The sequence below is a fragment of the Loxodonta africana genome, chromosome 10 (assembly GCF_030014295.1).
Source record: "Loxodonta africana isolate mLoxAfr1 chromosome 10, mLoxAfr1.hap2, whole genome shotgun sequence".
In the NCBI taxonomy this organism is placed as follows: domain Eukaryota; kingdom Metazoa; phylum Chordata; class Mammalia; order Proboscidea; family Elephantidae; genus Loxodonta; species Loxodonta africana.
The window spans coordinates 110654953-110680913 of NC_087351.1; the positions used below are offsets into that span (position 1 = coordinate 110654953).

Below are 25961 nucleotides of genomic sequence, written 5' to 3' on the forward strand. Positions count from 1 at the left end.
ACAGAGCTCTCCCGGCCTGGCTGTTTCTCCACGTGAGGAGATACCCCAGGCTCCTCGTCCACAAGTGCTATGGCCACGACTGGGGAGCCAGGGCAGCTCAGGGTCCTGCACAAACTGCCCACCACAGAGGAGGTGTATGGGGGCTGCGGCTGCCTATCCTGCTGAGGTGGTGGGTGCCACGCAGGGCCAGGGGCAGCAACGCTCTGTGAGCAAACCTGGCGCAGAGATGAGGCGGGGGCCAGGCCATGCTTAGTGTTTTATTCCAAAACAAGCCATGCTAGAAACCCTCTGAAAACACATACTTTCTCTCCCATCTCCACACTCCAACCGTCAGGCGTTGTCCGCTCCATGTCCTCTGACCTCAGACCAGCTACTTTCTTCTCCCCAGTACGTATCTTCTTCCAGACGTTTTAATGACGAATAAATGTTAAATAGGAAATTTTACTACCACAGAAAAGGGAGGCGGGAGTTTCAGTTTCACTCTGTGCACAAGACGGCGACGCCGCGTTCGTAGAAGCTGCGCGGGTCTTCCTTGGTCGCGATTTCAAAGTCTACGGTGAAGATCAGATCCGCACGGGTGAAATTCAGGTAGACGGGCAAGGTCACCTAGGAGGAAAAAAGCATTACTTACTGTTGGGGACTGAATTGTGTCCCCCCAGAATATGGACTGACGTCCTGCCCCTATGCCTGTGTCTGTGATCCTGCTTGGCAACAGGGTGTTATGTGAATGAGGTCACACCAGCGAAGGGCAGGTCCTAAACCCGATCACTTAAAAAAGAGCAGAACCAACAGAGGCATACACAAAGGACATCACGGAACGCCAAGGAACACCTAGGAACACCTGGGGCTACCAACGATGAAGGCGTCCACACGGCAGAGAACCTTATTGGACTTTTAACCTCTAGAACTGTGTGAATATAAGTTTCTGCTCTTTAAAGCCCCCCACTTGCAGTATTTGTTACGGCAGCACCAGGAACTAACATGTCTGTGGAAAAGATAAAACAAGCCAGGAAGCTGCGAAGAGACAGGTGAAGGTGGGCTTTGGTGGTAGTGGGATTTGTGCGAGAGAGACGCGCTTCTTTCCTAGGAGGCAGGTGACTTCCAGCCACAGGCAGAACTTGTGCTCATCAACTCACTGGATGGGAGATGACCGTACCCGCAGCACCCCCGCCCACAGGGGACAGCCCTTACCACGCTCGCCTTCTTCTCTGTGTTTGTCTGCTTGACCCAGCGGAGCTGTGTGAGCGGGAGGATGGTTGAGATGGCGTTGGAGAGCGACAGCTTGTTGTTGCTGCACGTGGCCCCTTGGAGCTTCAAGCCTGAGGGGGACAAGGCCAAGCTCAGTGTGAAGTGGAGTCTCGGGCCAAAAAGCCCAACAGTCCCAGCTCGCCACTCACACCTCACACACCCAGGCAGGTGCTACAGTGTCACCCAAGTTGCCTGCAAGGGGACATGTTGACGAGCTGGAGGCTCAGGGCGGGAGTAATCTCCAGGGAACTGCCAGAGGAGGGGCTGGCTCTGTGCAGCCTGTGTGCCTCCACTCACCCGTGACCCCGAAGCTGCAGGCGTCGAGTATGGCGCCCTGCGAGGTGGTGACGTTGACCTCCAGGCAGAGCTCCTCCAGAGACCAGCTGTTGGCCTGTGCCACATACTGTCTGGTGGCAGTGATGTAGGCTTCGGGCACGAACAGGCCGCCCAGGCACACGTGGATGTTCTGGGGGGGTAACAGAGCTAGTCAGGACGGCAGCCGACTGGGCCTGTCCTGCCGCACAGCCCAGGGGCTGAAGCTCAGCGCCCCACCCCCAGCTTTTTGAGCCTCTTTAACCCTCTGCCCAAGAAGCACCTTTAGCTCCTTGGCACCGCCAGATGCCGCCGCCAGTGAGATGCTCTGCAGCTGTTTGACTCTCTCACTGAAGTCAGACACCCACTGGATGACGGTCATGCCAGCGGGCACCGTGTAGTGGGACCAGCTCCGCGGCAGGATCCCTGCAAGCAAGAGGGCGCCTGGCATTGGTCTGAGGGTCCACCTGGCCCAGAGGGGCACCAGCCTGCTGCATCCCCCCCGCCGCCACAGCAGTGCAAGCTGGCCTCCTGCCCCTTTGTATCCCCTGCAACCCCAGTCCAAGGGGACTCCCAGGATTCAACTGTCTGGGTGATGCACGTGGAGGACCATGGTCACTTCCAAGGGAAACGAGAGCTGGAAATGCACAGCCTGCCAGTGGCTCAGTGCCCTGTGGCCTGGCCCCACAGCCCGTTCCCCCACTCTCCCTCGCTGGGCCACATGTCCCCCGGCTATAAAAGGACTACCTCGGGGCACCACACCTCACTCTGGTCTGGTGGCCTTCAGCAGGTCAGTGTCTGGGTGGCAGGGCCAGTACCCAGCCAGTCCAGGCTGACAGCACTGGGCCCTCACCCCTGACTGGGCCCCACCCCTGGCCGGGCCCCACCCCCGAGCAGGGAGCAACCGGGAGGATCCAGCTCCAGCAGCACCTTTCACCAGCTCATTTATGAGTGTGCGCAGGTAGTTGGTCTGCTTCTTCTTCCCTTCACACACTTGCACGACATCAGCGAGGTCCTGACGAACATCTTGAAGTAATTTAGCTCCCATCTTCACTTCTCTCTCGAAGAACCTGAACAAAGGATCCTAAAATCGTTCGGAGAGAAGACAAGGGCAGAGTGAGGGGAACAGCATCTAGGGAAGGAGGGACCAGGCGGCAAGAATGCTTCACCCCGAGTCCAGAGTTGACAATCCCACCCAGAGGCACGGAAAGCGTCCCTGGAGCAATAGCCATGGAGCCAGGCTGTGTGTTAACCGGAGGCTATTGGGAGTCCCACGGCCCTGCCTGACCACAGACGCTCTGATGATACTGACAGAGGAAGGTCAGCCACCTCACTGATCCTTGGAAGGTGGACAATCTTCTAGAGCATCTTCAGCTGGCTTAAAAAGGGTCAACTCCCGTTTCTCAAAGTGGGCTCTACGAACTTATTCCCAAGGAGCCCAGCTGTGTGGCTCCCTTGAGACAAACTCAGCTCAGAGCCCTTGCCCAGCCTGACAGCTGAGACCATCACTCGCCCCACAACCCGCTACCTTGATGTTCTCCACAGTTCGCTTGAGGTGCGTCAGCGTCTGGGGGATCAGATGCAGCCAGTTGGAGGCGGTGGTGTGCAGCGTCCTCATCCAGGCGGGGCGCCCATCTGATGTGGAGTCAGCCCGCGTCTTCTTCTCGGTCTCCGCGTATGCCAGGTCATCCTCGTCCTCCAGCATCTGCATCTTCAGCATCTTGCTGATCATGTCCACGCCTGAGCCCGAGGGGGAGGAGGAGGAGAGTGTGAAGGCCCGCACAGGATCCACACCCGGACAGCTACTCGGGGTGGGGGGCCCAGCTGGGGTGCGTTCTGAAAGCTCAGACTGTGCCTGGGCAGAACGAGGAGGAGGCAAACGATGGACCCTTGTCACCAAGTCCTGCACAAAACTGCTAAGCATGAACCAGCCAGACCCTGCTTACATGCAACATCCAGAACAGAAAACACAGAGACCAAAGGTTACCATGGTTACTGGGGACTGGGAAGTCACCTGTGAAGGGGGACTAAGTTTCTGTTTGGGGAGAACACCTTTTGGAAATGAACAGTGCTGATGTGTGTACAACACGGTTAACTCGATTCATGTCACTAAGTCACACGTGTGAAAATGATTTTCACAGCAAACTTCCTGGTACACGTATTTCACCATCATAAAAAAAACCAAACCAGCTGGCTCACCACACAAAGACCAGAGCTAGGGCCCCACACCAGGCGGCGCCTGGGACGAGCCCCAGCCTCCCCATGCATCTTGGCTCTCATGGTCTGCACACCCAGGGATGCCCCTCCTCTGCTACCCCCAGGACTGTGAGTGCAGGGTCCTTTGGCCACGACAACACCACTCCCTAGGCGAGGGGGACAATGGCAATGGGGGCAATGGCCCCCAGCGTGCAAGCTTTAAAGTATTGCTTCATACTAGGTGGTTTTCAACTCTTTACAGAACAACGTAAAATGAAAATCTAAACGTAACTTCCAGACCTCGTTAAACTGGTATAAAGCTTTTCCCTCAGAATGCTGCAGTCTTCATGCCCCTCAACCAGGAGGGGCTCAGGGGCAGCGAGCAAGCCACTGTTGGGTGAGCTGGGGGAAGGGGGGAGGGTAGGGGCTGGGGGGGAGTACAGGTGGGAGGGGGAGGGCTCCTGAGGAGCAGAAGACGGCTACTCACCCTGCGTGGTGAGCAGGACTCTCTCGGCGTTGTTGGGCAGGCCCAGCCAGGAGGGCGTCTGGGTGTCGGGGAGCAGCTCTACCCACTGCACAAACTCCTCTCGCCTGAAAGACCAGCACGGGGCTATGTGTGGGTGGTTGCGCTCTGGGTTGCTGGCGAGGGTGCAGACGCTGTCCGAAGCCCCCTTGACCGTGCGGCCACGTACCTGATGCCATCGGGCATCTGGATGTCCTTGTGCCCGTCCACCCTGCAGGCCAGCTTGAACTCGCTGTCGAAGCTTCTGGTCGTGAACAGACGCTCCAGGAAGGTGTTGAGCAGGCGCTGGTCAAACTCGTTGTCCACACGTCCGCCGTAGATGGACTGGGCCATCAAGGTCTTGAGCGCTGACCACGGAATCTTGTCTGGAGAGATGTTCTGCCTTCCCTGTGGGGAGGTGCTGGGCTGACGCACACCCCAGGGGGAAGCAGGCCCAGCCGCCCACCCCACCACCCTTTCCTCAGACGTGCGCCAAACAGGACGCTACTCTCGCTGGGTTTATGCTGCTGCGCGATGTCAGTCTGTTCCTCTCAGCTCAGCAGATTACGTTACCGCCACAACCTTAGCTTTCCTACGTGTTTTTCTCCCTAAATGAGCCTCTGTCCTGAGATGGGGCAGCCCACTTGCCTTGGCCGTGTCGTCCAGCCACGTGTCCACAGTGTCACAGGCTGACCGCAGGTCTGACTCCCCGAACTCGTACTTCTTGGACCACCCCAGGGGGGCGTATCTGAGGCGTTCCTGGATGATGGCGTGGAACCAGGCCAGCAGGAAGTACAAGCGGGCACGCTCATTGGGAGACTGGATGAGTAAAGTACAAAGCACAGAGTCACCGAGACCAGCGCCCAGGCTGAGGGGATGGGGCGCTGCAGACACATTAGGACCAGACTGAGGAGACTGGTGCGGACACCGTGTTAGGACCATACTGAGGAGGCCGAGCAGTGCAGCCACCGCGTTGGATCAGGCTCAAAGAAGCTCCCGCACACAAACGTATGACCACCTTCGACGTAAAGGCTTAACAAGCAGCAAGTTAACATTCATGTTGCTGCCAGAAGAACGTGTACCATGTCCCCATTAACAAAGAAGTGATCCGACAGCACCGCTGAGAGAAACCATTCAGTCAGCAGACAGGTAGAAGCCACAGCCTGAACGTGTCAGCCAAGGAGAATAATGGCACAAAAGACAAGCGCACTCCTGAGATGCAGACAGAATACACAGTTCTTGCCACAACCCCTTCCTGCCCCAGTCCTGGCTTCCATGGGTGCCTAGGGGTAGGATGTGGCCTTCCAGGCGGCCTGTGCTTCCCAGAGGACAGCGTTCCCCACAATCTACGCTGGGTCCTGGCTGGGCTTCACTGCGTCATGTTTCCTTCTCTGGGAACCTAACCAGCACACTCTCGTGATCATCACGTCACTGCATAAAGAGACTGTACACCTCAGCCAGTTCACAGGGAGGAAATTCTGCCTACGGCTAAAACCGAAATGATCCACACAACTGGCTGTTCTCAGCTGCTGGGAAGCAGAGCCTGCATCTGGACCAGGGACGGGCCCTCGAGTCCCTGGGCTGCTCAGAGAAAGGGCCCCAGAGACTATCTTTACCTTGCAGATTCTGGAGACAGGAATGCTGCTGAAGGTCCTTAGCATGTTGGCCTTCACGCCCGGTGGAGGCTCGAACACGAAGATGCGTCCGGCACGGAGCAGGTTCACGGGCACCTGGGGGAACATGGCACCTGTTACCGCCCCAGGTTCCATGCAGTGACACTCGTGCTCGGTCTAGACAAAAACGCCATTCCACCCAGATTCTGCTCAGTGACAACACACACGCTTACGGTTTAGACAAAGATGCCATTCCACGCAGGCTCTGCTCGATGACACACATGCTCACGGTTTAGAAAAGGACGTCATCCTACACAGGTTCTACTTAATGACATACACACGGTTTAAACAGAGATGTCATTCCACACAGGTTCTGCTCAATGACACACACACTCGCACTTTAGACAAAGACATCATTCCACGCAGGTTCTGCTCAGTGATGACACACGCTCAGAGTTTAGACAAGGAAGCCGACCTGGCACTGAGAACCACTGCCCTGCATCCCATCACCCACCTTGGGGTTAATCTCCATGGTGAGGAACAGCCGGAAGCAAGCGTGTGGCTGCAGGGAGTGTAGCTTCTTCTCCAGCTGCATCAGCCACCCGGGCGCCAGGTGCACGTTCTTCAGCATCACCCACCTACACACAGGAAGGGAAAGCATGTAGCACTGCCGGCTCCTGACTCAGCTCCCGAGGCCGACATGTCATAACCACACACGGCCAGGCCTACCTGCCGGACTTCACGGCCGTGTTTATTGCCTTGTCTGCCTGGTTAAAGCCTTCCGCCGAGCCTGGCACAGGGAAGAAAGTGCAGTGTCAGCGAGAGCGAGCTCGGCCTTCCGTGCCAACGTGGACTCTGGTGCCTGAGCCTGTGAACGTGACCAAGGCCCTTACCGATGGCGATGGAGGTGATCTGTGTGTTCTGCTCAGCTGCCAGGTCCTCCACATGCCCGCTGGCATCATAACCAGGCACAGAGCACATCAGCACGGGGGTGTTCGGCTTTACCTATCAATGAAGGCGGCAAACTAGGTCAGACAGTATGCCACCGGGCAGCACCCATCGAGAGGAGGGAGAACGCCGGTGGTGACCTCCTGGCTCAGAGGCATGAGTCAGCGTAGACCTGGGCAGGCTCAGAATTCACAGGGGTGTTGGGCTGGAGGAGGGACCATGGCCAGGAAGCAGGGATACAGGAGGGGTCTCTGGGAGCCAGGAGCGAAGGCTACCTCCGTGTCCACGATGTGGGTCAGGTCAAGCGGCTGCTCCATGATGGACATGAAGGACTCGCCGAGGTTCGTGGACACGAACATGTGGGCCATGGCCAGGAGACGGTCGGGGCGGAAGGCCTGGATCAGGAGTAGGCGGTGGATGGCCTGCCCGATGGGAGCTGAAACAAGGCAGGTGGGGGGTAGGGGGTGGGCTGAAACAGCCTGCTGGGCAGACGCCCCCGCACTGGGGCTGCTCTTCCTACAAGCGCCCACTTGGCAAACAGTGCTCCAGACTCGGCCTGGTCGTCGTCGCAGAAGCCGCAACGCCCCTCTGGCTTCCCTGCCCCAGGAAGTTTGCCGCATCTGGTGCCTTCGCTGAGGCCCCAGACGCACCTTCCTAGGTGACATATCCTTTACTGACTGTTCAATTATTACGCTAACACCTGTTCACTGCAGAACACCTGAACGTTTTCAGAAAAAGCTGAAGGAGGGAGAGCACGTGGCCCCAGGGAGAGCTCCGTGTATGCTGACACTCATGGGCTGGTTTAGCTCCTCCTGCTAGCCCGGCTAGCCCAGGGCCTAGCCTAACGCCCAGAAAGGGCCCGTGGCACGAGTAACACAACCTTCCCCCTCATGTGTGTGCAGCTTCCCTTTGGGTCTGTGAGCTGGGGAGCAGATAGGAATTAGGAATTTTTTGGTCTTCCCCTTCTAAGCCAACTCCTACCCAGAAACTGTCTTCCACAGTGGTCTCCCAAACATTTTTAACCCTGAAATACCTATCTGGGGGGAAGTGGGCACTGGCTTTGCCTTCAGGTCTGGGGTGGGGAGGCCTGGGTGACCTACTTGCAGGCGAGTCCTCGCTCCAGAGGTATGGCACCGTCTGCTCCGGGGAGCTGCTGTCCAGCCAGATGCCAAATTGCTGTGAGACAACACAGGACGCAGGCCGTGAGCGGAGCCCGACCAGAGAGCCTATACGCACAGCACGCTGGGTCTCGTATGACACATGCCCACGCTGACCGCCAGTCTCCTGAGAACACGCCTGTGCACACGCACCTCGTCAGCCTGCACCTTGGCGATCAGGTCTTTAAACGCAGGGAGACAGCTCAGCCTCACAACCGCCTCGGCCTGCTCGACAGTCAGGCCGTGGATTTTGGGAGTCGAGCCGGCGCTCAGGACAATCTCATTCCCCCTCAGGAAGTGCTGGAACTCGGCGTCATAGGTGGGCTCCCTGTCAAGGCACAGAGCGTTAGCCCAGATCACTAAAGCAACAGTAATGACTTCAGAGACGAAGACGTTCTCCTGTTGTGAGGTGCCCTCCACTGACGGGAAGGGAGGGAGGGTGTGGGCCTCACCCGATGGTGCCCTTCAGCTTGATCCTCGCCAGCAGCATGGCGAAGGTGATGTGGTCCTGGTGCAGCATGCCGCGGGCCACGCGGTTGAACGCCACCTGGGACAGAAGCAAGACACTGATGGCCCTGCAAACAGCCTCGGCAGCCTCCCTGCCTGCCCGGAGCAGCGTGCCTGCCCTACCTGGAAAAGGTCCTTGGTTATGATGGAGAGCCGCTGCGTGTGATCCGTGACGCCCTTCAAGTTGGCATTCTCGTACAGGACGTTGTGGTAAATGTCCAGGAAGAACTGCAAGGAGTACTGGTACAGGAAGTGTATCTGAAAGCAAGCATCCGGTGGCCATCAGGCACTGGCACGGCGTATGTAAACCGGAGCGCTGTGCCCTCCCCAGCCACCGCGGGCGCCGTGTCACCTGCTTCAGGGACTCCATGGTGAAGTAGATGCTGCTGCAGGCTGTGGAGAGCGGCAGGTACTGCTGCGACACCGTCTCCACCTCCTGCATGACGACATCCGTCTCCTCCACCTTCCTCGTGACCTCGGCAGCCTCTCGCTTGAGGTTCTCCAGGGTCGTTATGATGGTGTCATCGTCCAGGATGCGGCCCTTCACCTCGTTCAGAGCTTGCAGCAGAGACTTCTCCAGCTGCCGTAAGCGCAGCTGGAACTCCCCTGCGGTGACACCAACACCCGTTGTTGTGTGCAGGGGTGCTCACGTTCTTCCAACGTGTCCGCCGTGAGCTGGGACGTCTCCCTCCCTGGGCAGCTCGGCCTCCGCCCCCGGGCCCTGGGCCCCGCACACCACAGGCCCAGGACTGTACCTTGAAGTTTCAGGAGATCGGAACGCTTCTCGTCCACATCGGGCCTTTCTGCCTTAAGCACTTCGTTAAGACACTGGCTTTGTAAGCTGCTTCGGGTGACGGTGAAGTTCACAAAAGTAACCCGGGAACAGAGATCTGGTGGGAACTCAACCTGCCGAGGAGACAAGAGAAGCCTTTGTTAGTGCGGCTGTAAACCAAATACGGCCCCGTACCCACACGTGCAGCACCCCTCCTTACAGTGGGGTCTCTGGTGGATAGGAAGATGACAAACGAGGGCGACAGGTCTATGTCCTGGTCGCCGAGCGTGATCAGCACTCTCCCTCCTGTTCGCCGAACTTCACGGTTCAGGACTGGATTTAAAACTGGATCGTAGCTCTCCACGTCCTACGTGTACACACAGATACACAAGTCACTTAGTGGTTAGGGTTCACGACACTTGTTTTCACACAAACGATGGTTTATCGACAGTAACTTTCTACTCTAGGTAAACACCTCCCTCCCAGAAGCCATCTAGCCACCTAGACCTGCAATGGCCAACATGGTGGCCACCAGTCACCTATGACTACATAAATGTAGATCAACTACACCAAACTAAAAATCCAGTTGCTCAGTTACACTGGCCACTTTCAACTGCTTAGTAGCCACACGTGGCTGGTGGCCACTGTACTGGTGGCACAAAGCACGGAATACTCCCTTCACAGCAAAAAGTTGTAGTGGGTAAGCTAATCTAGACTTTTCATACAAGAATTTACGTCAACCGCATTTGAAAAGAATTAAACGAGGCCCTAAAAGCAACTCACTCCCCCAGCAGCAAAGTCTGAGGACACCTGGTGGCACAGTGGTTAAGAGCTATGGCTATTAACCAAACGGTTGGCAGTTCGAATCCACCAGCCGCTCCCTGGAAACCCTATGGGTCAGTTCTAATCTGTTCTATAGGGTCACTACAAGTTGCAACCGCCTCGACAGCAATGGGCTTGGTTTTGGTTCAGCAGGGTTTGAAGAACGCAAGTGAAGCCACACACCTGGACCAGAAGGGGGTTTCCAAATCTCAGCGCGCTCTCCAGGTTCTTCCTGAAGGCGTCGTCCAGAAAGCTGGTGCGGGTAATCTTCCGGTCCTTGTACTCGTTCATGATGAATTCTGTGGCCTGTCCAGAGGGGTCGATAATGAGTGGATACCTGAGGACAAGGCAACAGATAGATTAGAAAAGTCAGTGAACCTGCATGTGAACATGGCTAGAAGAGTTCCTGATGACACAGGTGGAAAGGCCATCACCACTACTTGAGTGGTTTCTGGAGGAGGTTCTAGTTTACCTAAAAAGACAAATGATACTTAAGTGCTTAGTGCCAAAACCCAGGCATTTTTTGGAAGACTACCATATGACGCCGTCTGTTGTCAAGAGAGGCCGTCGTGAGTTCTCTCCTGCATGGCACCCAGCATACGGTTCTGCCTGAACACCACCACACCATTATAATTACCACCCTGCGTGCCACTGAGCGCCTTCTAGAAGACAAGTTCCTGGTAAGCAGGCGCTGGTGCAGCACGGTAGCAGCAGGGCACGAGCTAACACGTATGAAGAATTTAAGCTGCCAGCGATCCTTGTGGGGACAGGCCCTGCCCTGCCTAACCTTCACACTAGCCTGTCTCCCTCCTCGCCTCTGTGGCAGCCCCATGTGGCTCTGCACGAAGGGCCTGTCCTCAAGGTGGCCCAGGCTCACAAGGGGGTGCACAGTGATCTGTTAAGGCCCCCTAAGGGAGACCGAGTGACTGCGTCCTCTGTGAGCACCAACTTCGTCCTGGTGGATATTCTGTCTGTCATTTTCTACACGTGCCAGGTTACCGTTCAGTAAATACCTAGATGTAAACTCCTAGACAAAGGGTGTGTACATTTTTCATTCAGACTGACCTAGCCCTACATACAGACTGTAGGCCAATTGAGTGATATTCTTGTCAGCACCATCTGGGCAAGCTGCTGAGCCACTGGGTGCCCAGGCCTTGGACTTGAGAGTCTGTGCCCAAAGTTCAGATGGCATCTGGGTCTTCATCTCTGTGTCCCCAGAACAGCTGCACGTAAGAAGGGCTCAATGAGGGTTCAAGGTTTTTAGGTGAGGTTAAGAAAAAATCTAGGGATATGTTTAAAAACAGAAAAACATGGCCCAGGGTGTCCTGGTTAAGAGATACTGTAGAAAACATCCAGCCCCAGAGAGGCAACTGGCAGCATCGCCATGGCTGCCTGCAACTGTCAGCATCTAGCCGAACTTCGCTGCAGTCACGGTTGAATAGAAAAACTGGGCACTTTCCCCTTCAAGTATTTTCAGCAAGGTATTTTCAGTTCTGACAACACTTTGAGAGAGGAACTGTCTCAATGCCCATCACACGATGCTGCCAAATAACTGTAAAAAGTTACACAAGAAACATGCGCTGCAGAACGATTCAGAAATCAAGACGTAAGAACAAAGGCCAACACGTCCCCCCATCAGCCAGAGCCGACCCAGACAGCACCCGTGCCCCGGCCCCTCGACCTCCCCCAGTCATCTCTTCACACAAACGTGTGCTCTGAGCAAGTCAAACCGGACCACTGGCCAGGTGGATTCCTGCCTGCTTTCGGCCTGCTTGTGAGTCCGTACCTGTTGAACCGCTTCAGCATGATGGCGTTTTCCGTGCATAGGTCGTCCGCAGGTAAGGAGCTGGCCTGCCAGCGGAGCCGTTCGTCAGCGTTGGAGAGGTACTCGGTCCTCGCAATGTCTGTGCGGAACTGAAAGGTGAGCACGTTACTCCTCCGCCTTCAGAACCCTAGACCCAGCACGCTTACAGGCTGCCTCTGGGCAAACGCCCACTGAACACCAATGTGGCTGAGACCCTGAAGCCCCTGAGGGGCTGTTACCTGGATATTGGCTTGCTGTAAGTGATGGGACCAGGTCGTGAACAAGTTCTGGCGCATCTGCTGGTCGAAATACCCCGCGTAAGCGATAAATGCAGCTGACAGGAGGCAGTCCCCAGCAATGGTGGACATCTGGTTTTTGAAAGTTTCACTCGTTTTTTCCCACCGTTCACGTTCAGCAGACAAACTCTTGAGAAGAGCAGTGCTCCGGTTTACCTAAAAAAACCCCAAAACAATCAGCCCAGCTGCTCAGAGCTGCTCAGGGGTCAGCACTGGCAGGGTTTGCAAGAGCCTTGCAGTCAGTTCCTCCCCATCACGTGCAGATGTGTGTACGTGTGAGTGTGTGTGTATGTGCATGTGTGGCGAGGGCTCAGGTTGTTCTGAGTTAAAGGGGCTGAGGCTCAGATTAGACACACGTCTTAGAATCCACACAGTACCCTAAGACGACTGCAAAGAATCAACTTCCAGCCTTGAAAGGCTTGCGTAGCTAGGATGACAGGCGGAGCAGAGGCCTGGGGTGAAGAGCAGCAGGGGAGGGCTGGCCTGAGGGGACAGGTCAGTGGCAGGAGACTAAAGCATAGAGTCAGAGGATTCAAATGGGAGGACGGTGTGAGGGATGATGATGGCGGTTGGAAGGGACAAGAGAATGGAAGGAAGACACCAACAAGGAGACCCTCAGTGATGCCAGTTACAAAGCCCAAAGCAAGGACAACAGTCAGGTTTGGAGCTGGTGGCAGGAAGAGCATCACTGGCTTTAGGCTGTCCTGCTCTCCAGAAGGTATCAATCCTTAATTAACACCGCTTAGCGAGTACTCAGTGTTTAACACTTCCCAAAGGAAAAACCATCAGGACCAATCAGGACATTACGAAGTGAATTTGTCTAGGTCAACAAGATGCACATGTACAAGGTGAAGTGTATTTATCTAGGCTTCCACCCAAGGAGGCCAACGACCATCTCCTGGTGAGGCTCTCTGCAAGGCGGAACCTGAAAGGAGTTGGCAGGAAGACGTGCAACGACAATGATGCTGACAGGCTTACTTTGGCTTCGACGGCAGCCAGGTCGGCCTTGATGGCCTGGGCCTCTGAGATCAGGACAGCGTACTCCTCCTTGTAGCGGGCAATGCTGGCCTCCAGGTCACGGATCATCTGCTCCACCTCGTTGGCCTTCTGCTGGTTGTCCTTGGCGTCATCTTCCAGCTTCTGCAGCTCGTTCCGCAAGGGCTCCACCCGCTTCAGCATGTCCGCATAGTTTAGCTGCAAAAGCCAAGCCAGTCACTGTCACTTCAAGGTGATAAACCTGGAGCTGCCGCCTTCTGCATGGGAACCCGGCTGCGATGTTACCTGTGCGATTGCCCACTTGACCATAGGGCCGCAGGCCAGGGAAGCCCGGTTGACAATCTCATAGTTGTAGCTTGGGTTGGACATGTAGTTTTTCTTCATTTTCTCCCGTATGGCATCACTGCAAAGAGAAATTGTAACTCTAAGCACGTGTAGGACAAGAGAAAGAAGAATCTTTATGAATCATAACTGACGAGAACAAGGTGTCAACCTTGTGTCCCAATGTTCACCAAAGACAAGCAGGAACAGATACCTCAGTTTCTCCAGGCCAAGGTGGCCAATGCTGCAGAAGGGGAGTGGGATGGTGTGGGATGCAGCTGCCTGCAGCAGGGGCTGCGTCCTACAGAGCCCACTGCTACTGTAGGAGAAGGAACCGTGTCCCGCACGCAGGAGTCATGCATTAGGCAAGCACTGCCAGAGGCGAGAGAAAGAAGCCAGGCTTCTTCTTCATGGGGAAATGCTAGAGAGGCCTCTGTGTGATTAAAGTCGTTGGGCTGCCTTCTGGCTTACGATGATGTCTGAGATGACAAAGCAGGTCCCCTGGAAAACGTCACCTGGCACACAGAGCCAGCAGATGACAGAAGAGCATCTGAGAGGCTCTGTGGCCACACGCCCTCACCTGATCTCCTCCGCAGAGAAGTTGACGATAGTGGGGATGAAGTTCTCCCGCATGATGATGGAGCGGATCTGCTTCCAGTCAGTTGTGCTCTCCCCTAGCAGCAGGCAGATGGACTCGAGTGCCAGCTTCACCGCAGCGGGTGGGTTTGCCATGGAGCGTACCTCTACCAGGTGCTGCTTCTTGATTGACTTCACAGCTGAGGGCCGCAGGTAGGGGCAGAGAGGAGGTTTGGTGGTGAGAGGGAGGAAGCAGAGAGTAATCACCGTAAGAAAAGACCAGATCACAACAGAAGGTATGATGCCAACGAAAAAAGGACAACTGATCGGGAGATCTACGTAAATTTAAGACTTTCTGTCTTAAAACCCTCTGGAGCAACTTAAGTAGCTGATCTTTTAAATGATGATGAAGACCTTACTGTACACTAAACCTAAATGCAAAAATTCCTTACAAGGCAGGATACTACCTTTAAAAATTCCCTGCAAGTCCTCGTTAACTCCCTAATCCCCATAAAGATTTTAGAATGTTGATTAATTGTGCATTTATTTTACACAATTTCAATAAAAACGTTTCAATCTGCCAAAATTCAAAAACTGCTTAAGGGACTGAGTGAAGATGTGGAATTAACAGTTCTAAAAATTGATCAACATCAGTGCCTTCCACAAATCAAAATGCATACCTTTCTAACGTGAAACTTTACTAATAGACTGATCAAGTAATTACTCCACAGGGGAGAGCTGAACTAAATTCTCATCCAAATCCAGCTGTGAAAGCACATCCACATTTGGGTGGTGCTGAAACTGGTCATTTTAATCCACCCTGGGCTGCACTGTGGTCACGATCAGCGAGCTAGGTTATCCACAGGTGACGCACTAACGGGCGAGAGGGGAGCACAGCGCAAAGGCTACTCTCGATGACTCTGCACATCTGCAAACTAACACAGTGGGACAGGCACTGCCAACTGGGAACAGCGCTCCACAGGCACTCGAGGAGAGGGAGGAGAGGGGAGGTGACTGCCGTCCCTCCTTAGATCACTCATCACTGGTCCCTGTCAGAACCTGTTCAGAAGTAATTACCAGATGGCAACAATGCATACTTTTTGCGTTTCCTGGCGAAATCCAAGTCAGGAATTTGTAAGTAGCGTATTTACGTCATTAACAACAACAGAGCTATAAAAAATGTGAATTAGCATAAAGCTAATTTTGCCCATATTCTCTCAAGAGACGGGTTAATTATGGTAAAAGCAGCCTGCCTCTAGATTCTTCCTAGGAATGCCCTTGGAAGCGCACACTGGTCATCCTCTCAACAGTCAGACTCCCGGCAGCATTTCATACCATTCTGGGCCTCGATGACGGCAGGCTCCACCTTGTCAAGGTCCTCCTTCACGCTCATCTGTTTGTCTGCAATGACTTCCTGCTGCTTATGCAGTTGCTCCTGAATTTCCTGGCTCATGACCTAGGAGGGAAAGATGGCTTAGCTCTGATTAAGCTCTGGTTAATTTGTTGAGAGGATCCTAAAACAACACTCCCCACACACTGCCAAACATACACACACACATGCACGCACAGACACACCTCAAATCACACCCGCCACCAAACCAACCTCTTACTGTAGAGTCAGTTATGACTCATAGCAACCCTACAGGACAGGGCAGAACTTCCCCATAGGACTTCCAAGGTTGTAATCTTCGTGGAAGCAGACTTCCACAACTTTCTCCTGCTGAGTGGCTGGCGAGTTCAAACCGCTAACCTTTCAGTTAGCAGTCGAACTGTTACCCGCTGCACCACCAGGGGTCCTTTGCTCACCGCCAGTACCCATTAAACCCTGAAGCCTGTCTCAGACTAAACTTCCTACTCTCTCACCAGAGCCCAAAGAAGCCAGAGTTCCCAGGAGTACACGAAGTACCTTTTTCTTTTCTGCTTCCTGCTGATCTTTCACCATCTTTTTCAGCTTGTCGTTAGCTGCGGCATTCTTCACTTCTAGCTCTTGGCTCTTTATCCTCAGGTCACGGCGCAGCTCTTCTACCTGAAGAACAAAGAGTATATCAGGGAAACAGAAGCGCAGCCCTCCCCTCGCCCACTGCTGGCAAACGAAGCTCTGGTGTGGCGCACCTGGTCGACCGTCTCCTTGATTTTCCGAAGCCCGACGTTCAGGTGCATCTGCTGTTCCTCAAGCTCACTCCTTTTCTCGTTGAACAGGTTGGCATAGTGGTTGATGAAGTCCAAGTAGTGGCGAGGGGTGATGGCCATCGTCCTGCCGCCGCGTTTTGCTAGCCGAGCATTAGCCTTTCGAGAAAGAAGTGAAGGCCATTGGACCACATAACCACAGCCTACGTGACCCCAAGACCAGAAGAACTAGATGGTGCCTGGCTACCACGACCAACCGCACTGACTGGGATCACAACAGAGGGTCCTGGACACAGTGGGAGAAAAACGTAGAACAAAAGATCAAATTCACAAAAAAGACCAGACTTACTGGTCTGACAGAGAATAGAGGAACCCTTGAGACTACGGCCCTATGACACCTTCTGACCTGGAACTGAAGCCATTCCCGGAGCCCACCTTCCAGCCACACGATAGACAAACAATAACATAAGAATAAATCACAACACCTGAGAGGAATGTGCTCCTTAGGACAATCAGTTATAAGAGATCAAAAGGGCAATATGTGCCCCAAAACAAAGATGAGACGGCAGGAAGGGGTATAAAATCAGGACTAAAGGAAACGGGGAGCCCAGGGCAGAAATGGAGAGAGTGCTGACATATAGGAACTGAAACTAAGGCCACAAAACACTCTGTGTACAAACTATGGGGATCTAACCTGCTGTCAACTTTCGCCTAATGCACGATTAAAAAAAAGTTCAAAAAAAGGGAAGGAACGGATGGGACTCTTTTCCAGGTCATTAGATGAAATCGTCTGCATGGTTAGGCTGCTATCAGAGAGCGACAGGAGCTGTCCCTTCCTAACCTTCAAAAGCACGCTTCTATATGAGTTAGAGACAGAGAATATAATAAAACACAAATAATTAACCTAGCAGTATGGTATATTGAGAGTTAACTGATGATCTGAGGTTAATTATAAATAACACAATGAAAACTCTAGTAATACTGGAAAGAAAAAAAGGAAAGAAGTGAAATCTCTTCTCCCTTCAGGACGTTTGTCGCCATTCAACCTCAGTCCCCCGTCAGCTCACACATGACACAGCAGAAGGAACCCAGCCCTCAGGAGTCAGACTCCAGGCAGAAGTCTCAGCTCAGTTGGGTACAAGGTCCCAGGAAGCCCCTTAGCCCCTCACAGCCTTTTCCCTGAACTTCTCTAAACAAGGGTGATGATCTGTCAACCTCCCAGCTATACTTTGCATTGAAAGACTCGACAAACTGTTAGTTACCATGAAAAATCCAGTGATGCTCAAGTTACCTTTTCCTGCTTATTTTCAAAGGCCACTGAAATGAGAAGCAAGATATGCAAGATGGGGGCAAGGTGGCATGGAGGCAAGGTGGCACGGGAGCAGGGCCAAGGGTCAGACCAGCCAGGGCAACAGTGCCGAGCAAGCCCAGCAGGACACCCACAAGCTCAGAGAGGTCTTTATGAAGCTTCTCTGGCAGATGGAAGCAGGCTGGACACCTCTTAGAGAGTTAGCGCAGGCTCAGGAAACTTGAGCCAGCAGGCCAACCCTGGCCAGATGCCTGTTTGTGTAAATGAAGCTTTGCTGGCCTACTGCCACGTCCACTGTTTACAAACTGTCTAAGGTTGCTGATGACCTGGGACAGCTGAGTGAGCAGCTGTGAGAGAGATCTGTTCAGTCCGCAGGGCCTAGGACATTTGCTATCCAGCCCTTTAGGGAAAAAGTGCGTTGTCACTGGGAGCTCAGAGTGCGCTCCCCTTTACAAGGAGGGGCAGCGGAGAGAGGCTCAGAAGAGTGCTTTATGGAGGGTACCAGTGTGGGCAGTAACTGTGACTCCAGAAGGCACAGCCTGGTGACAACGATGAGGTGTCATTGACAGAGGTAAGAAAACAGGTGAGAAACAGGTGTTTCTTTTACAGGTGAAGGTGTAGAGCTAGATATGAACTACCTGAAGCTCTGTTTTGTTTCAGTCTAGCTTTACATAAACATGATGGCCGGTTCTGCTTTTTACCTGCTGATCTGAGAACTGAACCCACCTGGTGCAGCGTCTGGTGAACAAACACACAGCTATTCACAATAGCTTCCCGGTGGGACGGGGGCTGTGGGAGCTTGTCATACACGACTGGCATGTAATCAGGTACGACGTAGTTTGGCTTCTCCAGGTCCATTTTACTGGTGAACTCTTTGCCGACTTGATAGAGTGCCTCGGTGGACCAGTCACCAAACCAGTTCAACACACACCTGGAAAAGATGCCATGTCTCAGAACAGCTACCAGAGGACTTGCCCCTTGGAGAGAAGAAACCAAGCATCCTGACGCAGAGCTGCGCACAGGTCCAGTACCTGTTGAAAAGTGCCGGCGAAGTGGCTGCCCGGTCCTTGAGGCCCTCGGAAGATGGGTTCATGGTGAACACGACGTGGAGGTTGCGGATGACCTGGCTGGTGAACCACTTATACAACTCTTCATGCGAGTCCAGCATCAAGCCCTCCTTTTGCGCCCCCTCTTTACACTGGGTCATCAGGGTGGCATATTCGTCCCCTTCAAAGAGACCAGGCACCTATGCAAGTCAGACACCACTGTCATCTACTGGTCCCCAGGCACGGAGGCCTAGAACACGTAGCAAATATGACATGTTGCTCAGTTACCTCTCCGTTGGCCAGAAGGGTATTCATCCGCTCCAAGAACCCAGAATCTAACACGTTGGATTCATCCATTATAAAGGCTATCTTTTCATTTTTACAGCCAGAACGTCTCAGCACCGTCCGAAGATCTTCATCAAAGTCTTCTCCCGTGTATTTTCGATGGACCTAAGCAAGCAGATGGCAAGTCAGGCCCTTTCTCATTCCAGGGGGTTAGATACACGGATCAAGAATCTGCTGGTGGGAGCAAGAGGCTACAGAGCGCACCCACCTTAATCTGATACACACTCAAACCATTCATCCAGGCGACGAAACGTGACAGGGTCGTTTTTCCTGCTCCGCTAACACCAATCAGAAGCAAGTGACCTTGAGGTTGACGGAATATTCTGAAACATTAACGGACATGATAAATTATAAGGCTTTTAACCCCATCCCACTTTTGAACTTTTTTCAGATTTTGTCTACATGTTAACTTGAATTTGTGTATTTGTTCAGCAATTGTTATTTGCCAAGTCTAACGGGGCTGCAAAGATCAGTAAGACATGGTCCTGCCTGCCAGACGCTCGATGGCATCAGAGAGACAAACTCAACTCTAGCATGAGGCCGAAAGGCTGTAATTATGGTCAGTATAAGGTGCCGGGGGAGCAGAAGGAAGAGTGCTTGGGAGGAGAGTTGAGGAGGTTAAGCTGGACTTAGAAGGAAGGGTCAGGGAGGTTGCTCGGCAGAGAGGCTGAGATGGAGCAGGGGAAGACAGCAGTATGCGGTCAGGAACTGCACACAAACTGAGCCAAGAGCAGCTGAGGCGAGTGGGGAGGCTGAACAAGCCTACCGGTCAATCCTGAGCACATGGTCTAAGACTTCATTAAACAGGACCAGCGGGACGTCAAGTTCTTCCTCGTAGAAGACTTTCAACCTTGCTTTGACATAATCTCTTAGCTCTTCTTGGTCTACTGGGATGTAATCCTACGGAGAAAACAAAACACCCAAATCCCTTAGAATAAGTCATCTTAGTTATTATACCAAAATCAATTTTAGTTCTATACACTGTGAACAAACGGTTTAAAAAATACCAACGAGAAAAGATATCATTCAAGACAAAGCAGTAAAAACCCAAGTTAAACTAAGGATGGATCTAATGACTTGGAAAGTTTTTACAGAGAAAATTGAATTTCACCGAAAGATATCAGAGAAGACCTAAGTACCTGACAAGATATGCCACAATCATGGATAAAGAAACGCACTACTATAAAAACATCACTTCCCTCTAAGTTCCTACAGAGAACCAGCACAATCCCAGTGGAAACCTCAATGGCAGCTGAGTGTGGCTGTCTTGGTGCAACTTGACAAGCCAATTCTAAATTTCAGTTGGAAGAGGGAAGGGCCAAAGATGGCTAAGATCCAGCTAAGAAGGACCAGGAGTGCAGGCCCGCCCTCCCAGCCAGACTCAGTGCAGCACTGGGCCATGACATCGCGGCACAGGCCGAGCCAGCAGCAGACCCGTGCACACAGGGACATCGCAGGGACAGAGCAGCACTGGGATCAACGAGTGAGGGGTTATTCAATCAATGGTGCTGGATGAGGGGTGTCCAGGAGGAACAAACCGAAAGCGGCCCACAGCTCGCTCCACACAAAGACTCCATTACAGATGGACGAAGGGTTTAAATGACAAACGATAAAACTTCAAGAACATCTGTTCCTCGAAAGACATTATAAAAAAAGACTGAAAAGACAAGCCACTGGGAGGAGGTGCTGCCTCTCAATGAAAGAGAATGAGGATGGAGTCTGGCTTACACAGAAAACGCTAGCAACATCGACCAAACCTACCTTGCTACTTCCTGCTTCTCTCTGGGCCTCTGCCTGGTGGCCCCTCTGCCTGGCTGCCCTCCCGACACTGCTCCAGACCAAGGCCTACCAAGCCCTCTGAGACCCAGCGCGGGGTCGTCTCTGTCAGAGGCAGACGTCTCTTCCCTGTCTCCTATTTCAGGCTGTGAGTTCCCTAAAGGAAGACTCTGCTCACCCCTGCACGCCAGCGCTGGTGCAGCGCAGAGACTGCCGAGAGGTTCATTACGTGAAACGTGCACTGAGGCTGACGGTTGCCACTGAACTGACTCTGACTCATGGCGACCCCACGTGCTTCAGGTTAGAACTGCACTCCTCAGGGTTTTCGGTGGCTGATTCTTCCCCTGGAAGTAGATCTCCAGGCCCTTCTTCTGAGGCACCTCTGGGTGGACTTGAGCCTTCAACCTTTGGTTGGCAGCCCAGTGCTTAGCCATCTGCCACCCAGGGACTCCAGCTTACTAAAAATGTCCTCATCTCCTTTTCAGAAGAAAAGAAAACTCGCAGCTATCCTGGAAACACGGACTGTTTAGCATTTTAGTACGTGAAACATTTTCCCACAAGTTTTTATTGTGAGGGAAGTGAAAGCAGGGGGAAACCAAGGCTTCTTTCCTGCAAACGTGCTGAAGCACCATCTTCCTCAGGCGGGAAAGCACGGTTCCGTGGACACTGGCATGCAGAAGAAACCCACAGCTGGCTGCCCGCTGCAGCTTGCTGCTGGCATTGCCCGCCCTGAGTTACCAATGGCACTCAGCGTATACTCAGTGCACCACGCTGGAGACCACAGCCTCACGAGCACTTCAGGACAAAGACTTTTTGGTTAGAAGGTACTTCTCACTGAAGGGACAGGAGGGAGGCACACCCCAGGGAGGGGCCGTGTTACCTTTGACAGCCAGTTGCTGTACAGGATGGGCCGGCTCATAGCCTTCTCCTTGTCGATGTTAGGGAAGTGCTTCAGAGCCACCATGTCGATGTTCTCGTCGGTCCAGCGCCGCTCCTCGTCCTCGACCAGCCTGTGGAAGGAGAGCAGCACCCTCCTGAGCGTCTGCTGGCGGCCGGGGGAGCAGACGCCAGGTGTGCGGGCGTGGGGGCTATAGGTTACTCTAGGGGCTGGGGGGCAGTCAGCCGGGAGCACAGATTTTCATCTTCTGTAAACGCGGGCACCTGAGAATCTGAACTCAAGACTGCTGCAGCAATCTGAAATTTTGATATTAAATATAAAAACCATCGAACTACAGCATCAATACTTTTTTTAAGTTCTAAAATTTTTAATTACACTGATTTAAAAAAAAATAGAAATTTGATTCTGGTTCTCTGCTTGTTTACTGTGTGTCAAACGTCAAAGGGGGACAGGGCGGGGGCTGCAGTGAGCAGTCTTGGAGGCAGGGGGCCAGTTGAGAAGACCACAAAGCAGGCAGGTAAGGCCAGGATGGCCTCCCAGGTGTGGGGCCTTCTGGGAAGCTGATGAGAGGGCACCAGCAGTGACCACAGCGTTAGCGTTCAGAAGCACCACTGCTGCTGCTACATTGGAATCTAAACAAATTTTTCAGTGGTATCCTGGGAAACCTGGGACGATTACACTGTAGCCCAGTTTTCCTGTTAAGAAAGGGAGGGTGAAGGTAGCACATATAACAACAACAAAAAAACACTTCAAATTTTGAGGTGGTAGAATCCCAACATGACAGGTGAGGACAGGGCTGAGACAGCCAGTACGCTCCTCCCCTGCCCCCTTACTCATGCCTCACAGTGGCCTATGACAACCTGTGTGGAGCCCAAGGACTCTCAGGAGCTGAGCTTGAGAACAGCGATCTAGAACATCGGGATACGCTGAGGTCCCTCACACAGCCTGGACAAGAAAAGCTGTCTGCAGGCAGGCCTGGGTGACAGCTCCCACATGGGGAAGCACAGAGAGTGGTCACAGTCATGCAGCCCTGTTAAGCTGGGGGTGGCTGTGATCAGCTTCAAAGTCCAGCACCACCTCCCCCACTCTCTCCATCACAGCAGCGCCTGGCTTAGGCTTGGGCAGGCTGGCCATGGGAAGCAGGCACACAGACCGTCACTCCAGGGCCAAACACCTGGGAGCAGGAGACAGAACACAGCTAGCGGGGGCCTTGGCTTTCCTCACCTGTCCTGGAAGAGACGGAGGGCTTCGTGGGCCCAAATCCGAATCAGGCCTTCCACCGGCAGTGTCTCCAGGGGCCTCAGTGCTTCAAAGATGCCCCTCACCCACCTCGTCATCTCTCGGGGCGAGTAGATGTAATGGGGTTGTGTGTCCTGAGTGAACCTTTCCTGCGGGGAGGGGAAAACGAGGTTACGAGAACGTAGCTGAAGCCGTGAACTAACGGATAACAAGTAAAATGGGGTATAAAATGTTTATGTTCAAATGAAGAATCTAGACCCTGGGATATTTGAGAACGAGTCGGTAAACCATGTTGGGACAATATCCAGGAAAAAGTAGACCCAAGCTGCTCACTCATGCTAAAATAAAGTGTTTACGTATTCAAGAAAATAAAACCACGAAAATCCTTCTGAAGATACGAATTAAAAAAAAAAGGAATTCCTAAATTGAGGGAAGACCGTTGTACGCGTGACTTTAAAAGCAGAAGCCATTAAGGAGAAAAACTTACATTTGATCACAATGACAACCATTTAGGCAAGAACACAACATAAAACTAAAGGCAAGTTAAATACAGGGCACGACATTTGCACCTATAGGCAGGCCAGCTCCCAGAGACTGACGGCAAGATCGCTGTGTCTGTGGGAAAGGGGGCACAGTCCAACAGGAAGTCCCCTTAGATCGCCTTATTAAAGGGTGAATACGGGAAGGCAAATCCAAGCAATGCAAATCAAAATCCTGATAACCACTTCTGCTCCTCAAATAGATCAAGATTGTCATCATTTTAAATAACTTTTCAATGTTAGGGAGGCTCCAGGGAGAGAGGCCCTGGGCCTTCTTGAGAGCAACGTGGCAGTAAGCAGCCACCCGTGCACAGAGAGTAGCTACACAGGTGGCTGTGTCTGCACTGTTAGGGCTGCACGCGCCCTTTTGGAAACCGCCTGGCTCAGGCTTCGTGAGGGATTAGCGTTTGTGCAAGTGCACAGAACGTGGGCAACGAGAAGAGCATGAGAACGCTTCGGGGCACTGCCAGGGACGGGGGCCTTCTAACCCAGCAGGAGCTCTGCGTCCAGCCCAGGGGCCACTCCCTGGCGAGCAGAGGGCCCACGTGCGTACCTGCGACATGGTGTAGAACTCCACCATGGCAGCTGTCAGCGGCTCAGCATAGGTGCGCAAGGACGGGATGAGCCTCAGCATGGCACGGTTGAAGGTGCCGTAGATCTGGGTGAGCGAGGCAGGTCCTGGATAGTCCACGTACACGACGGGCACATGGCGTAGGAACCTGCGCAGAGTTGGCCCGGTCAGCCCTCCACGCCCACGGGCTGGCAGGGATCCCAGGTGGGGACTGGAGGCTGTTGCCTAACCCACCCGCAGTGGCTGGCCACAGAGGTTAGCTGAGACACACCCAAACCACCAGGCCTGGTGCTGCCACAGCAGCCGCTGCAACTGACTTGAGAAAGAACCAGGCCAGGTGGAGGACAGCGCAGGCTGATTTCAGCCCCCTCGTGGCCCCGTCGGCAGGTCTGGTAGATGCTTGTATCTCAGTGTGTCTTCCTGGTGTAACTATGGCACAGCACAGGGAGCCCCGGAGGAGCCCTCTGATAAACAATATGTTGCTACCTTCTGCCGATGGAAACGAGGTTTGTGTGACGTTAAGTCTAAGGCAACCCTGGCCGTGTGTGCGGAGTCGGTGATGCCTGTGCAGACGCCAGCTACCTGTGTGACAGGGGCTTTCTCCCTGGGTCCGTGGGGGGGTTGCAGGCCCCCACAAACTGGATCCGCTCCAGCTTCACCCACGTCTGGTCAGAGGTGCGGTAGAAGCCCCCATGCTCCACCATCTGGGGGAACACAGCGTGTGAGGCGTCTGGAGCCGAGGGTGAAAAGACAATGCTGGGGGCGGGAACATGGGAGAGAACACACCTGTCTGATGAATGATATGACCCTCTGCGTCCCGTATTTATCCATGTCTGGGAGGTTGATTTCATCACAGAACAACACCAGCCACTTGCCGAGCTGGACGGGAGCCAGCACGACCCCATTGGGCGTGCGCCTGTACTCGCAATAGTGATCGAACGTTTTCAGAAGGAGCTCTGGGGTGGTGGCACTTGAGAAGTTGAGACCCACAACCTTCAGAGAGCAAGACACAAAATGAATCGTTCCAAGAACAACATTCAACTCAACACCAATGGCCGGCTGTCCACGTCCAGCCCTCCTTACCTCCATGTCCGGCAAGGCCCTGAGGGCACTAAAGAGCGTCATGGTCTTGCCAGAACCGGGAGGGCCACACAGGACCAGGGGCTTGTGCTCAGCCAGCCACGTGTACAGGAGGGCCTCGTGACGGACGGTGTCTAGGGTCGGCACGACCACGTCGGGGGCTGCGACCTTGTGCGTTTCCACCTCGATCTGTGGCACCTTGGACTGCCACGGTGACCACTCGCCGCTGATGGAGACCTGACACAGAACGGAGGCCTGATAACTGCCACAGTCCATATGCCTCTACCTACCAGGCTCCCACACGCCTTAGCCCGGAGCTTTCAGAGTGAGGACAGCTCAAGCTAACCTGTGTCCCTGCTATCACTGAAACTAAGAGGACAAAGTCCCTGAAGGAAAGGGAAAAAGTGAAGCTGTCATGGGCAGGCTGCCTGAGGGGAATCACGCCACTGTGGCAAGGAAAAAGGCCGCGAGCTCACTTCGTAGTCAATGATGGGAACATTGGGTGCCGTCGGCAGGGGCACGGTCGTGATTCTCCGGATGTATTCACCCAGCTCTGCTCTCATTTTCAGCCGACTGTCTCCGGACAAGGACCAGAGTATGGCGTAGACCAGATAGCGCTATGGAAAGATGAATTGTGATTTCATTTAAAAAATAAAGCCTCAACAACAACAAAAAGACATATACAGCGAAGTTAACCTTGGAGACACCTCACCCCAGCCCCTCGTGGAAGCTTTCTCTCTCCCCAGGGATGAGAACACACCCAGGTGGGCGCACATGTGGCCCTGACCTGGATATAGCACTCTAGGGACAGAAAACGCCCAGGTGGGTGAGCGTGTGGCCCTGACCTGGATGTAGTGCTCCAGGGGAGAGAACACGCCCAGGTGGGTGAGTGTGGCCCTGACCCGGATGTCGCGCTCTAGGGACAGAACTTGTCCAGGTGGGTAGGCAGGTGGCCCTGACC

The 25961-nt window shown here is 53.6% G+C and overlaps 1 protein-coding gene across 1 annotated transcript in view; it reads right to left on the reverse strand.

Moving 5' to 3' along the window:
- Positions 1 to 243: 243 nt before the first annotated feature.
- The window catches only part of DYNC1H1 (dynein cytoplasmic 1 heavy chain 1), a 71398-nt gene continuing 45680 nt past the window's right edge, over positions 244 to 25961 (reverse strand). Inside the window, exons 37-78 of the mRNA XM_064292967.1 lie at positions 25477 to 25617; positions 25004 to 25237; positions 24707 to 24913; positions 24503 to 24624; positions 23903 to 24068; positions 22796 to 22959; positions 21554 to 21683; positions 19664 to 19797; positions 19106 to 19220; positions 18841 to 19002; positions 18538 to 18752; positions 18233 to 18437; positions 16183 to 16356; positions 15977 to 16096; positions 15406 to 15526; positions 14075 to 14270; positions 13459 to 13576; positions 13156 to 13371; positions 12121 to 12333; positions 11864 to 11991; positions 10261 to 10414; positions 9476 to 9622; positions 9239 to 9389; positions 8836 to 9089; positions 8607 to 8741; positions 8429 to 8523; positions 8130 to 8304; positions 7920 to 7995; positions 7095 to 7255; positions 6765 to 6876; positions 6601 to 6661; positions 6386 to 6509; positions 5875 to 5988; positions 4907 to 5077; positions 4449 to 4666; positions 4244 to 4347; positions 3089 to 3300; positions 2491 to 2644; positions 1844 to 1986; positions 1546 to 1714; positions 1192 to 1319; positions 244 to 606 (exon numbers count right to left, since the gene is read on the reverse strand). Of these exons, the coding sequence (XP_064149037.1) occupies positions 478 to 606; positions 1192 to 1319; positions 1546 to 1714; positions 1844 to 1986; positions 2491 to 2644; positions 3089 to 3300; positions 4244 to 4347; positions 4449 to 4666; positions 4907 to 5077; positions 5875 to 5988; positions 6386 to 6509; positions 6601 to 6661; positions 6765 to 6876; positions 7095 to 7255; positions 7920 to 7995; positions 8130 to 8304; positions 8429 to 8523; positions 8607 to 8741; positions 8836 to 9089; positions 9239 to 9389; positions 9476 to 9622; positions 10261 to 10414; positions 11864 to 11991; positions 12121 to 12333; positions 13156 to 13371; positions 13459 to 13576; positions 14075 to 14270; positions 15406 to 15526; positions 15977 to 16096; positions 16183 to 16356; positions 18233 to 18437; positions 18538 to 18752; positions 18841 to 19002; positions 19106 to 19220; positions 19664 to 19797; positions 21554 to 21683; positions 22796 to 22959; positions 23903 to 24068; positions 24503 to 24624; positions 24707 to 24913; positions 25004 to 25237; positions 25477 to 25617 (6468 nt within the window). The 3' untranslated portion in view covers positions 244 to 477. The remainder of the gene's footprint in view (positions 607 to 1191; positions 1320 to 1545; positions 1715 to 1843; positions 1987 to 2490; positions 2645 to 3088; positions 3301 to 4243; positions 4348 to 4448; positions 4667 to 4906; positions 5078 to 5874; positions 5989 to 6385; positions 6510 to 6600; positions 6662 to 6764; positions 6877 to 7094; positions 7256 to 7919; positions 7996 to 8129; positions 8305 to 8428; positions 8524 to 8606; positions 8742 to 8835; positions 9090 to 9238; positions 9390 to 9475; positions 9623 to 10260; positions 10415 to 11863; positions 11992 to 12120; positions 12334 to 13155; positions 13372 to 13458; positions 13577 to 14074; positions 14271 to 15405; positions 15527 to 15976; positions 16097 to 16182; positions 16357 to 18232; positions 18438 to 18537; positions 18753 to 18840; positions 19003 to 19105; positions 19221 to 19663; positions 19798 to 21553; positions 21684 to 22795; positions 22960 to 23902; positions 24069 to 24502; positions 24625 to 24706; positions 24914 to 25003; positions 25238 to 25476; positions 25618 to 25961) is intronic.